This window comes from Pectinophora gossypiella, chromosome 13, assembly GCF_024362695.1.
Source record: "Pectinophora gossypiella chromosome 13, ilPecGoss1.1, whole genome shotgun sequence".
Taxonomy (NCBI): Eukaryota; Metazoa; Arthropoda; class Insecta; order Lepidoptera; family Gelechiidae; genus Pectinophora; species Pectinophora gossypiella.
In genome coordinates this window covers 7874393-7887391 of record NC_065416.1, presented here as the reverse complement: position 1 = coordinate 7887391, position 12999 = coordinate 7874393, and the positions used below count along the sequence as shown (strand labels likewise).

The window sequence follows — 12999 nt, the reverse complement described above, 5'->3', positions numbered from 1 at the left end:
TGTTATGCCAAATGTTTTTCTGCGAAAAGCTATAGTTCCCATTTTCCTTTCTTGATTCCTGACATGGCCATAAATCGATCCAACTACTAACACTTACCTTGAAAACAGACCTGGGGGGGTCAAAAAGGCCACATCGAAGCAATTCATCTAAAAAGCAATATTGCAATTTGAAATTTGCGCATATAAAAGTATGCAATGCAAACAAATAGCAATATTGCTTTTTTAGATGAATTGCTTTGTTGGGGCCTTTTTAATCCCCCAGGAAACTATTAAAATAAGCAGTTCCCTTTTCCTGATGAGAGATAAGCTAAACAAATGAAGATGGGAATAAGGTCTCACACACGCTGCTTTGACAACTGACGACGGCGGCTACTTTTTGTCACCCCAACTAGGCCCACTGTGTTTTAGTTGTACAATGATGAGAAATGGTCTAATATAAATCAAACTGCATTGGTTGCTTGCTGCTAGAGTTGTATTTATTGCATAACAGTGATTTGAAGATTTTAGCATAAATAATATTAAAAATTGTCTAGTTAACTCATCTACAGAATAGTCTATTTATCAGATAAGTAGTTTACTTCCTGTACCAGATTTGGATGGTTTTCATTCTTTTGACTTTCTTTTGTAGTTGAAGAACACCATAGAGCAAAGCCTCAGCCGTTGGTGGGCATCCGGGTACATAAATATCAACAGGTACAATGCGATCACAACCCCTGTAACAATAAGTAACTTCATAAAAAGCAATAAATAAAATATATTTCAAGTTAGACATAAACAACCTATGATTTAGACCATGATTCTGAGTTGACACCAAATGAAATTTCCCATTGCAAAAGTATTAAATTGACAATAACAAAAACTAAAATTTTCATTAATTTTCCGACAGAAAATTCCACTTGATATCAACTCAGAATCATGGTCCGAATCATTCTTCTCAGTATTTGTTACAAAGTCAATAACATCCACACATGCTCAGGGGGATGATTCCAGTCATTATTTTAAATTATTATCATGTGGAATTTTCTGTTGCATAAATATAGCGTTTAATATTATTTAAAATAATACATAAATTTGGCAACAGAATATATCACTTCATATTAACTCAGAATCATGGTCTGAATCATACCCCTCAGTATTCGTTACAATGTCACTAACACCCTTTATATCTTAATATATGCCAGGCCCAATCTTCAAACAACCTGAGGGGTTATGGACTGTACTCCGCCAAGGTGCTTCAAAAAACAAATACTATAAAATATTCATTGATGGTAAAAAAATAACAAAACATGACTACAGTACCTTACAACAGAATAAGAGTAATGGTAATAACCACCACCATTGGCACAGCTACCCATGGAAATGACCCACCTTGGGTCAGGCATTTGATCATAAACTTTTCTCAGAGCTGGAGCCATCTTGTTGGTCAGAGTACCGGCTACAATCATCACATCCGACTGACGAGGTGAGGCACGGAATACAACACCATATCTGTAATATTTTCAATTTATATGTTTACTGTTTTTATGGATATCATCATCATCACAAGCCCATTAACATCTGCACTGCTGGGGCACGGGCCTTCTCTATGGATGGATAGGGAGATTGGGCCTTAAACCACCATGCGGGCCCAGTGCGGATTGGTGGTTATTAACAACTGCTATTGCAGCCGGGACCAACGGCTTAAAGGGCCTTCCGAAGCACGGAGGAGCTCGAGCTGAAATTTTTTTTTTGTGGATATAATGAGAGAGAAAGGTTATTATTCTAGATTTATCAGTAAGTACCTGTCCATGTCGTATCGGGGCGCAGCAATGTGCATCATCTCTACAGCACAACAAGCAAGACCAAAAGTCATGGGCCACATTGAACCTTTCCTGCCCCAGTTCAGTAGATCGTCAAGCCTAGCCACAGCATACTCTGCCATGTTACTAGTGTCTTGAAACGGCGAATACGGGCGTCTCTCCTTCGGGTTTGGTGCAGGCAAATGGGTTTGACGTATCTGATCTACCATCGGGGCGAAGGCTCCTTTCTTCACCACAGAAAGCACTGTGGAAGGAGCCGAAGTCGTCAATGCCTTTATTGCCTGCATTTTTACCTACAACATAAGAGGTATGACATAAATAAGATTACAGAACGCAATAGAATAAGCGACCGTAAACATAAAAAACGTGTGGTTATTTGGAAACACACTAAATAATATTGCATGCTGAGTCTGTCTAGTTAACTAAATTAATTATTTATGGACTTACAAAATCAAATCATGCACTATTTTCGCTAAAAGACCACTTGTTCTTACAAAATAAATCGTACCTACAAAATTTACGTAACTGACAGATTATTTTTTATTTATAGAGTTTGTTTTGAATCGATCTTGTTTACTCCGGTTGTTCAATAATATTTATTTTTGATTATTTTTTTAGGTTTACTAATTAGCGTCTATTATTTATTTTATCTAATACACAATAATTCCACATAAAAATGTGCTTAAAATACGACGACTAAAAAATTACTAAAAAGTTAGATAGTATAAATGAAAGATGACCGAAACTGTATTTGCAAACGCAAACCCGCGGGATTTTATAAAAGGTAAAAAAAAAAGGTATAAAAGGTAGTTGAAAGAGGTAGATTGTTATCCCATTTTCTCAGATTTTGTCCATCTAACGCTCTTTCCTGGGGTTACAACAGATAATTCGTATAACCAAAATAAATGTTTCACATAGCGGCCGAGTTTTTTTCCTGTGTTCTTCATTACCGTAATCGCAAAAATATCTTAGAATATTTTGTTTTATTTTTTTGCAAATATTCAGTTAGAACTTGTGTATGTCGTTGACTTGCTTTTCTTAGAGTTTGAAAAATTTAATTATGAACTATCTTTTACGGCTAAAGTGGTAACCTAGACCGACATCTTAAGGTGACATCGAAATTGGGAAAATCGACGCTGTTACACGTTACACTAGTTGGATCGTGCCATGGTTACTCTCCACCAACTCGCTTGAGGTCGGGATTACCACGGTTATGCACCACCAATTTACTATTTTAGACTACATTGAGACTACACGATCCTGATCGCTGTGCCTGTGACCTTGACGCATCAGGCCATCGGGCAGGATGAATTAAAGAAATAATATAATCCGCTTTAGACGTCGAACGAGGCTGAGTAAACATAGAGCTTCTTGCATGGCCAGATTAAAAAAGTTATTTAAAAATCAGCTGTTCGCTTGACGCTTTGAGGTTTGACTTTGATGAAATTTTGGGCTTTTTGGCGGGAGGCGGGAACGGGACAGTTGCTTTCTTCATTGAATAATCTAAATAATTAATACGAAGTGGTGTTTTGTGGTTAATGATCGCATTAAGTTAGTCGGAAGACATTCGCGAGTGTTATTATATTGGAGTATTCAATAAACAAAGTGTATCTGCCTATTTTCGCTTCGTGTCAGGAAGCCGCTTCATAACTCAAAAGTTTATGCGGACTTTTGAGTTAATTCGTTTGGGGTTCGGAGTAGGAGTCTACTCCGAGGGTGGGGGCTTAGGTTTCATCATCATCACCTTTCATCATTTCATTAATCATCCAGAAAAAAAATACGTCAGACATGGCTGTATGGGCATAGTTCCCTTTGCCTTACCCTTCGGGGAAAACCAAACCAAAAAAAAAAAAATTGATGAAATTTTGGTTTCTTGTTTATTTATTATCGTAAATAGTTGTTCATTATAATAATTATTAAACTGTAAACAAGGTGAAATTAAACAATAATAAAAAGCGTTGTATTCTATATCTACTCTTAGGAAAACTATATAAGTAAAATGCAGAAAGTGAGTATTGTCTAACAATTTGAACAATTGATAATTTAATTTCAATTCACTGGAACTCTAATTATTCTTGTAGGAAAAGAAATGGCTAAAACCATTTTTTGATTTTGACGACGATCAGCCTACTAAGAAACCAAAAAAAAGTGTAGTACTTAAAAAATCGGTGAGCCATATCGAGGTAAGTTGCATTTTAAACGTCTTCAATTTCAATAAGATTTTGGACTAGTCACATTATTAATATGCTGTTTTACAGAAAATCGCATCAGCTTCCGTTTTACCAAACATAAATCATAAAAATTGGATGAAAAACTTTGATCCAGTGAATGTAGAAGACTTAGCAGTAAATAATAAGAAAATCCAAGAGGTAGAAGAATGGATAAAAGTGGTCAACAGCAATAGTACATGTAGTGATATGCTGCTATTGACAGGACCTGTGGGGTGTGGCAAAACCACTACTGTGCATACTATTGCCTCTAAATATAAAATGAAGGTTACCGAATGGATAACACCAGTTGATATAGATATACCTACAGATTATGGTAAGTCCTATTCAAAACGCAATTTGGTATTCTGATTTAAAACTCATTATAATATTAAACTGAACATATTTACTATGTTTACAGGTGACTATGAATACAAGGAAAAGCAATCTACAAAATTTTTAGACTTCATTTTAAAAGCTGCAAATTTTTCATCATTGTTGGATAGTAATAATAGTAAACTGGTGTTAGTAGAAGATTTCCCCAACACCTTTATTAGGACACCTTCTGAATTCACAGATATTCTGAAGTAAGTTGATTTAATAAGTGTTTTGTTTGTATGGAATAGTATAGTGGTACTGAGGGGAACCTAGTAATCTGTAGTATATAGTGAAAAGACCATTTATTTAATTAGACTTGAGATAAGTATGTTCTACATGTTACATTTTATGAGGTTTAAGGTCCATAATCTTATGAAGTTATTTGTTTCAGCCAATACAAGAATAGAGCAAAGTCACCAATAGTTTTTATATGTTCAGAATCACATTCAGATGGTAAGAACACAGCAGCAAGCCTTTTCACACCAAGTCTAAAGGAACAATTTCAAATACATCACATCACGTAAGTTGGCTTCTATTCATTGTCAAATAATGGCTTCCAAATATATATATTTTTTTGAGTTTGCAATGATGAGACAGCCGCGTGAGGCGAAAGGACATGTTCTTTCAACAGATGACATAATGTCGCTCCTTCCTGTGTCCTATAATATCATTGCCTATAATAGCCAGGCTAGGGTACATATTGGCTACTTAGTTTATGAATGTTATGCTTCTAATAAAATACCATAACATTATAAAATCTGTAAAAATTTAATGTTTCAGGTTCAATGGTGTAACTGCAACAGGATTGAGAGCTGCACTTAAGAGAGTTGCAGACATAATAAATAAAAAGCATAGTGCAGTGTACAATATTCCAACATCTGATGTCATAGAATGTGTAGTGAATTCATCCACAGGGGATGTTAGATCTGCTGTACTTAATCTACACTTTGCATGTCTGAAAGGTAAATAACTCTACTACAATCAACATTAAGATTTCATTTCTTTAGAATTTTTATTTATCTTCAACTTCAGGGTCATCACAAAATTTGGAGACAAGTTTAATAGAAGAGAAGGAGACTAAAAGTAAAACCACTAAGACCACTAGAAAGAAAAAGCAAGCATCCAGTAGATTTTTGTCACTAGGTAAAGACCAGACTGTGAGCATTTTACATGGTGTTGGAAGAGTATTGAATCCCAAAGGTAAGTTGATGATGACATTGATGTCTTTATCTAAAAATAAACAGGTCCACGTTTAAACTTACCAAATGTATTGCAGCATCCTTTTAAAAGTAATCCCCAGTATAGAGTAAATCCAAACCATCAAATTATTTGTGTTTTATTGGACTTTATTTCTTTCAGTGACAGAAAACGGCAACTTTACCCACCCGCCGACAGAAATAATCGAGCAGTTTGTGAGCCAGCCTACTTCATTTGTGAATTTTCTGGAAGAAAACTATTTAGTTCACTTTTCCTGTTCAGTAGACGCTGATAGGGCGGCGTCTGCACTAAGTGACGCCGACTATTTGCTGGGAGAGTGGAGAGTAAGATAATTTGTGTCTATGAACACAATGATTTCTTATTTTTGCTTAGTACCTATCTAACTTCTTGTCATTTTTAGGAAAAGATGTGCCAAGAATATGGTTTATATGTCGCAGTGTCTGGTCTTATGTTGGCTAATAAAGCACCTCTGTCAGCGTGGAACCCAGTGAGAGGGCCTAAAAATATGAAGATTAATTATCCGTAAGTTTTACCACAATACAATAGGTAACAACAAAATTTTAATTAAGTAATTAATCCTAATCAGGTAATGTTGATTATGTTACAGCACACCTAGAGAAATACCATTATTGGAAGAAAATTACTTATATAAAGGAAAAACCCTAGTTTCAGATTACCAAACCTATTGCAAAATTATAGGCAGTAAGCCTCGGCCCAAACAAACAAATGGAATTGAAATTGAATTTTAACAGTTGACTATGTATATAAGCAATAAAAGATTTAATAAGGAAAACATTTTTATTTTACCTTACACAAAATACACATGAACAACTTAGATATAATTTACGAATTGACTTTACTTGGGCATTGAAACAGGAGCATGGGATCTGGGAAGCAAATAAAAATAGTTGTTATTTTTACTGTTTATTAACAAAGTCAAGTGTCCTTTACATTTGGAATATTATAGTAATTACATCAGCACTGCACTTCGATTTTAGTTTTTTGCTCACTGATCACTCACAGTCAGTTTCCATTTTGCAAGCTTTTGTAACAAGAAGCATCTTGTTAAACATTGTAGAAACTACATAAAGATAAACATATTTCCGTTCTTATGTGCAATTTGATTATACTTACCAAAAACACAATTCACCTTCCCAAAATTACAAAGATTAGAAATAGCATGAAAAATAGGTTCATACTTACCTCTGTTACTTTCTGGAATGTGTGGTAAGCATGTGTGTAATTTTCATGGCATGGTATCAACCAGTAAGGTAAAATATTTAGACTGATCAGAGCAGTTCCACTAACAGATACCAGCCATTTTATCTCATGTAGTAGTATTACGAGATCGATATTCCTGTTACGAGCAACTAATAAACTTCGTTCTAATAAGTCCAATCCAAATACATTAAATATTTTAGAATTTTTAAATTATTATTCCACAACTCAAATATTCACTGAGTAAGAACTCTGACGAATATTCTACTCATAATAATACTACTGTTATGTTTGGTATTTTGTGTATGTGAGGGTGTAGGGTATGTGTGGTGGGGGGTAAGCTTTTTTTGGTGGTTTATCGGGAGGAAGAGGAGGAGGACCTGGAGCGTCGGCGGCGCGGCGCGGGACGTGGGGAGCGCGAGCGCGTACGGCGCCGGCGCGGCGGCGAGCGACGCCGGGGCGGCGGGCTGCGGCGCCGGTACCTGTTGAAGTGCAGAAACCTATTAATGATTTACTTTCCACTGTCCTAGCACATTTTTGTTAACACCAACTATTTCTACTAACTCACACAATAGACATGCAACCACTGACATACCAACAATGATGATATGGTTCTCTAAATGATGAAAGATGACATATTTTACAGTTGATATTGATGGTCCATAGTAAAAATGATTTAATCTTCAAATGAGTGGAAAAGATTTAATCCAGGTAGGCGAGCTGTGGACGATCACAGTTAATAAGTAACAAAGAGCACACTAATAATAGCACCAATGCAACTTTATGTGTTTTGGACTTATTATTTAAATTCATGTGGCATTATGTAGAACACATCATTGCATACTGAGGACAATATTATTTGCAGTTCTGTACATGTTTGATATTTCTTATTTCAGAAAGTACTGTGCTCCACATATTTTTTTTTTTGTAATCCTTTGTTACGGTTATAACAGAGCCAATATTTTGCTAAATGGTTTGAAGTACGAAAAACAATATAAAATATATGGACTGACCGAGGCGGCGAGTGTCGGCGGGGCGGACCATGTCGCGGGGGCAGCGGGCGCGGTGATGGGCGACGCGGTCGCGAAGGCACTAGCACCGGTGCCGCCGTGATCTCCTGCCCGTCGATCTGACCTGTTACAAGCATTTCAGAATTAAAAAGTGGGTTTGTTTGTTAGCAGCGTATTTTCTGCTGTTTTTACCAGCCAGTGAAATATAATTTAATATTTTTTTAAGTATAATATGTACAAGCAAGTAAGCCAAAACAGGAAGATAATTAATTTGATTTTTGAATCTATAATTATATTTCAATATACATTACTTATCTGTGAAAGAAAAATCCATTTCTAAATAGGCCCTTTGAAAATTAATATGAGTACCTACATCAATATTTTGTAATAGTTGAACACTTACCTCCATCCATATGCTTCATAGCATTCTCTGCTTCATCTGGGTTGGTGAACTCCACATAGGCATATCCACGTCCATTGTGTGGATGGAGACGGTCCATAGGAAATTCTACCATTTTCACGGTACCATATGTGGAGAATATTTCCTGAATGTGGTCTTTATTGACATTTAATGTGAGACGTCCAATATGGATGCGTGTTGGACGAGGTGGCGGTGAACGTTCACGCTTCTTTCTGCCAGGAGATCTAATAAAAATTACAATTTATTTCATAAATTAAACATTAATATGAAAGAAACACTTCTCATAAATAACAGAGAAGAAAATGCTTACCTATCATGTTTTTCCTTGCTTTTAGCTTTGTCATTAATGGAAGGAGTCTTCTTTTTGTCTCCTAAAGGGGACCTATCTCTAATCTTTTCCCTGTCGGCTTCGCGCCTATCCTTCGCTGGACTCTTGTGGGAAGGTGAAGTCCTGAAAAGTAATTTGCATATTTAATGTACTAATAGATGATGCAATGCTGGCTGCATTGTTCCAAAACAGTGATAATAGTGGAACAGATCTGACGTCTAGTCTATCAACTGATGGCAGATTACGGGGAGAAAAAGAAAGTTTCCATTCAAAATGTTCTGGTGAAACTTAAATTATTTTATGAAATTTCAAGAATGATTTAAAAAAAATGCAACCCATGCTATTTACAGAAATCAAATCCCAAAAGGACAATGTTATCACTGCTATCACCACAAAGAAAATAAGAACAGAGAGCATTTATTGTATTAAAAATTTAAAGAGTTATAAAATAGTATTATCTCTACACTTAGAGCAATGCGAGTCTCCGGCGGATCTGAGGGACTCCTTTTTTCCCATGTTACTCTAAGGCTGTACTTAACTCTAATTCAAAAACTGATTCTATAGTAAATTTATACTAGGATTACATTGATCTCAAGTATAGCAGACAAACTACTTTTCAAACTACAGCCAGAGCTCAACAGCAGAAGCAGTTGGCATATCCAGTTGACCTCTGGTGGGGAAGCAAACTGGTTGCTAGTACTGACAGTTGGGTCCTTGTGGGGATATCATACTTCTTCTTTGGCCTAGAACGGTTGTTGCTGCTACTGCTGCTTGACGAGCTGGACGATGAAGATGAACGCGAGGAACTGCCCGAGCTGCTTGACGATGAGCGAGACGAAGATCGCGATGAACTGCTGTCTGATGAACTGTGAGGAACGCATTTTTAGAAATTAACATTCATAAATGATACTATAAATAAATGAACAAAGACCCAATGAACAGCTTGTCGAATTGTATATTTGCTAAATCCAAAGATGTAAATTGAGTAGAAGCAATGGTTCTTTTTGTAACTTCTTGGACAAAAACGTAGGGATTATATTCTCTTTGTAGGACAAGTCGATACTGAACAAATGAGTATTGACACATAAGGCGGGCCACCAACATAACCTCAAACAAGATAAGATCAAAAAACGAAATTTCCGCTACTGCGAAATAAACAAACCTTCCACTGCTGTCGCTGCTGCTAGATCCTGACTCATCCTTCTTTTTCTTATCTTTTGGCTTCTTTTTATCTTTTTCTGAAGCAGCCGATGGCGATTTATTACGCGCCCTGAAATACCGAATTATACTTTTATATTCGAATTGAAAAGGAAAGTATTGTTAAATATACATTGTTGTACACTCCTAAATGCTTACATTTTACTAATACAACATGAAATCTATTTTATTTTCTTAAATTAGTTAAATTGCTAAACAACACTCGCGTCCCCTAATACTTTTTTTTTTTTACTCAAACTCAATACCATATTAGTGTTGTCCTGTTGTACCGACTACCGACCGGTCCGATCATAAAGCCGGTAACTTGAATCGATAATAACTGGATATCCTAGTAAAATCATAAAACCAATATTCGTACGCAAACATTATTACAGAAATGTATGTGTATTCTGTTTGAAATAATTATGTCACATTCAGATAGATAAAGTCTAGATTTAATAATACTGTTGCCGGTTTAAGTATAATCGAGATAAAAGCTACATTTATGCAATCACTATGGCAAACGTTTTTCGATTTTGACTTGGCATTATGGCTTCATGGATCGTATGATCTTAGCCTGACTCAGGATAGGAAAAAAACAACTTCGATGTTGAGCTGAGTTTTTCGAACTTTGCAGAACTTTTACTGCTAGAAAAATTATGTAACGTACTTTTTTACTTTAGATTATTTAGTATTATGAATCCAAGGAACATTGGAATTTACTGCACTATTTTTTCCTACGCGTTTTCAGCTCGCAGAATAAGTACATACAAACAATTACTTACTTACTTTTAAATATTATTAATGATAGAAACTACTTGCGGTAAATCGCGTAAATAAAGAAAAATAGGTAAGCGACGAATTTTCGCCCACACAACACCGATGGCCAGTTATATTGTTGGTTTGGGTAATCGCTCTTTCAGAGCTAGTACCTTTTGTAGTAGAGTTGAGTGGCCTAAATGATTAGCTATAGGCCCCCGCTGCGTGACATGGACGGGGCATTAGCGCTGCTGGGCGGCCCGTGTTGCATTTATGACCCGACGCCCACTCCGCGTTATTGTTGACCTCTCGTAATATTATCCTTATTATATTTATTTAAAAATAATCATGTTTCGACATCATTGTCGATGTTAAGAATAGAAAACGTCTTAGGATTTTCCTATAACGGTCGTTGTTGACTGTCAATGGCACAGAACCTTTCAATGTAAAAACCATAAAGTTTGGCTTAGTTTTAACTGCTTCCTACCTAATCTTAATCATACTTTAACTGAACCCTACTACTTATACTTACAAACAAACTCATCTTCCTCTGGATCGGTTTTTAGTTGTCGAGTCGATAGGTCAAACAGGATATTAATTCTCCAGCTTACTTCATTCATGATTAAATGCTAATATTATATTTTTATCTACTAACTCACACTCTATCAATGATACTACTAAACGGTGAAGTTATCTGTTATTTTATCACGAAATATGTTTTCATATGTCCCGTATTAGAGCAGCTTTACGTTGATCGCTGGTAGATAGCGGCCCTTTGGGCTTAACGGCATAGTGGATGATCTCAATAATAACAAAAATGTCGAAATATTATTAGTTACCCACATCTATGACACTACGTGGGAAGTACAACGTAACAAAGTTTGCTAATCCTAAGCTTATACCTGCACGAGAAATATTTAATTATGACTGAAACTACTAAGCTGCAACCATGCAGAAATAGATTGTAGATAGGTCCAAGTATAAGTAGGTACTTTATGTGACTCTACTTCTCTCCAGCTTCTTATCCCTTCGGAAGCAAAGCCATGATTATTACCTATAAGTACCTTTACTTAGATATCTTGTTTCACATATAACCTAACAATACACAAAATCCCTAATAATTTATAGTATTCGGCCTTTTTACCCAAATGTCCGGCCTAACTGGTTGGTCAGTGCGGCTATGAGGTTTAACAACCTTACAACCTGACTCAGAAATGAGTACACTTTTAAAAATAAAAAATTGTAGGTAGCATCTAGAAGAGTCTATGAGGAGACAAAATATTTGTGTAACTATAATAGCATACAAACCTACGTGAAGGTACGACTCATGGACGACTGACCCATCGTTGTAGGTAGGTACATGACGGCGCCTTTCATTTGGATAATAAATGGTTTTATAATCATCATGCGGTTGTACGTCCGAATGCCAGAATGTGTGTGTCAACGGTATCGAAACCTTTTATTATTGAATAATAAATTTTAGTTTTTTTTAACTTTGTAAACAACCTTAGAGTAATAAAATACGTATCGCCATCAACCACGATATAATGGTCAAGGTAATGTTAGGGACATAATCGGGTTTTTATTGTATACGATTTAGGAACCAACCAAATAGTAAGAGTACCCAAGTATTCCCATGCTGCACTATCTCGCTATGTTATATAATATTAAATATCTCCTATGCTTAAAGGTTACCTGGAAGAGATTGCTACTTAGCAATAAGACCACCTATTGTACTCATTATATTTCTCTTTTGTTTTGTATTTTGCTTATTTTCCTGTTTGTGCAATAAAGTATTTGTTATATTATGTAGCTCAAACAACTATGACTTGTAATACGTATCCATTGAGTCTATTGAGACCCACCTAAACTTGACCAACACCCATCAGGATAGCGCTCCCGGTCAGTGATTTTTGGTAACGTTCAAGTTTGTGGGTAATATAGGTAATGCAACCGTAGGTACGGTTTATATTGTTTTTGCACGAGTTATTCGGCTTCTCGAGACTCTAGAATTCTCGAGCGCTCCCTACTTCCCGGGAATCCCTGCAAAATCGAAAAATACTAAATTCCTAATATATTTTTAATACCTTATCAACGTTTATCAAATAATATCAACAAAGTTTATCGATAATAAGATCATGATAGATACTTCATGTTTAATATGAAATAAAAACAAAAGTAATGGCGGGCTTTCCAGGCTATGTTCCTCAAAAACAATATAGATGGCGCTGTACAGATTTTCCTTTATTTAACCTTCTAACTTCGTGGATAACAGACAATATAATATATTATCTTTTTTATTACACCCAGGCTCAAAGACATGTTCTACTCAATGATCAAAATAAAGAGAAGCAATATAGGTAGCAACATAATTCTATATGTATATAATGTAATCTAAATATTTTTATATATGCAAAATAATTATTTTTATATATGTTTCTACCATTACACTGTATTTTTGAAT

The 12999-nt window shown here is 35.7% G+C and overlaps 3 protein-coding genes across 6 annotated transcripts; 1 reads left to right on the top strand and 2 right to left on the bottom strand.

The window, feature by feature from the left end:
- Positions 1 to 454: 454 nt before the first annotated feature.
- LOC126372072 (NADH-quinone oxidoreductase subunit B 2-like) lies at positions 455 to 2356 on the bottom strand. The gene is made up of 4 exons (XM_050017602.1): positions 2247 to 2356; positions 1782 to 2092; positions 1300 to 1488; positions 455 to 713 (listed from the first exon to the last, which is right to left on the bottom strand). The coding sequence occupies exons 2-4, from the start codon at positions 2084 to 2086 to the stop codon at positions 575 to 577; spliced, it is 633 nt and encodes a 210-aa protein (XP_049873559.1). The 5' UTR covers positions 2087 to 2092; positions 2247 to 2356; the 3' UTR covers positions 455 to 574.
- Positions 2357 to 3659: 1303 nt separating this feature from the next.
- LOC126372070 (cell cycle checkpoint protein RAD17) lies at positions 3660 to 6389 on the top strand. Its single transcript, XM_050017596.1, has 10 exons — positions 3660 to 3807; positions 3881 to 3982; positions 4058 to 4343; positions 4428 to 4593; positions 4776 to 4904; positions 5165 to 5346; positions 5417 to 5584; positions 5744 to 5925; positions 6003 to 6124; positions 6210 to 6389. Exons 1-10 carry the CDS (start codon positions 3799 to 3801, stop codon positions 6349 to 6351), a joined length of 1488 nt encoding a protein of 495 aa, XP_049873553.1. The 5' UTR covers positions 3660 to 3798; the 3' UTR covers positions 6352 to 6389.
- Positions 6390 to 6510: 121 nt separating this feature from the next.
- LOC126372071 (RNA-binding protein with serine-rich domain 1-B-like) lies at positions 6511 to 10027 on the bottom strand. 4 transcript variants are annotated; one of them, XM_050017598.1, is made up of 7 exons: positions 9936 to 10027; positions 9742 to 9849; positions 9284 to 9445; positions 8562 to 8702; positions 8234 to 8475; positions 7834 to 7954; positions 6511 to 7320 (listed from the first exon to the last, which is right to left on the bottom strand). In XM_050017598.1, coding segments are annotated over exons 1-7 (921 nt in total). In that variant the 5' UTR covers positions 9938 to 10027; the 3' UTR covers positions 6511 to 7175. The 4 variants fall into 4 exon arrangements, with proteins under 4 accessions (XP_049873555.1, XP_049873556.1, XP_049873557.1 ...); XM_050017599.1 differs by having other exon boundaries at positions 6511 to 7302; XM_050017600.1 differs by having other exon boundaries at positions 9311 to 9445.
- Positions 10028 to 12999: the final 2972 nt, after the last annotated feature.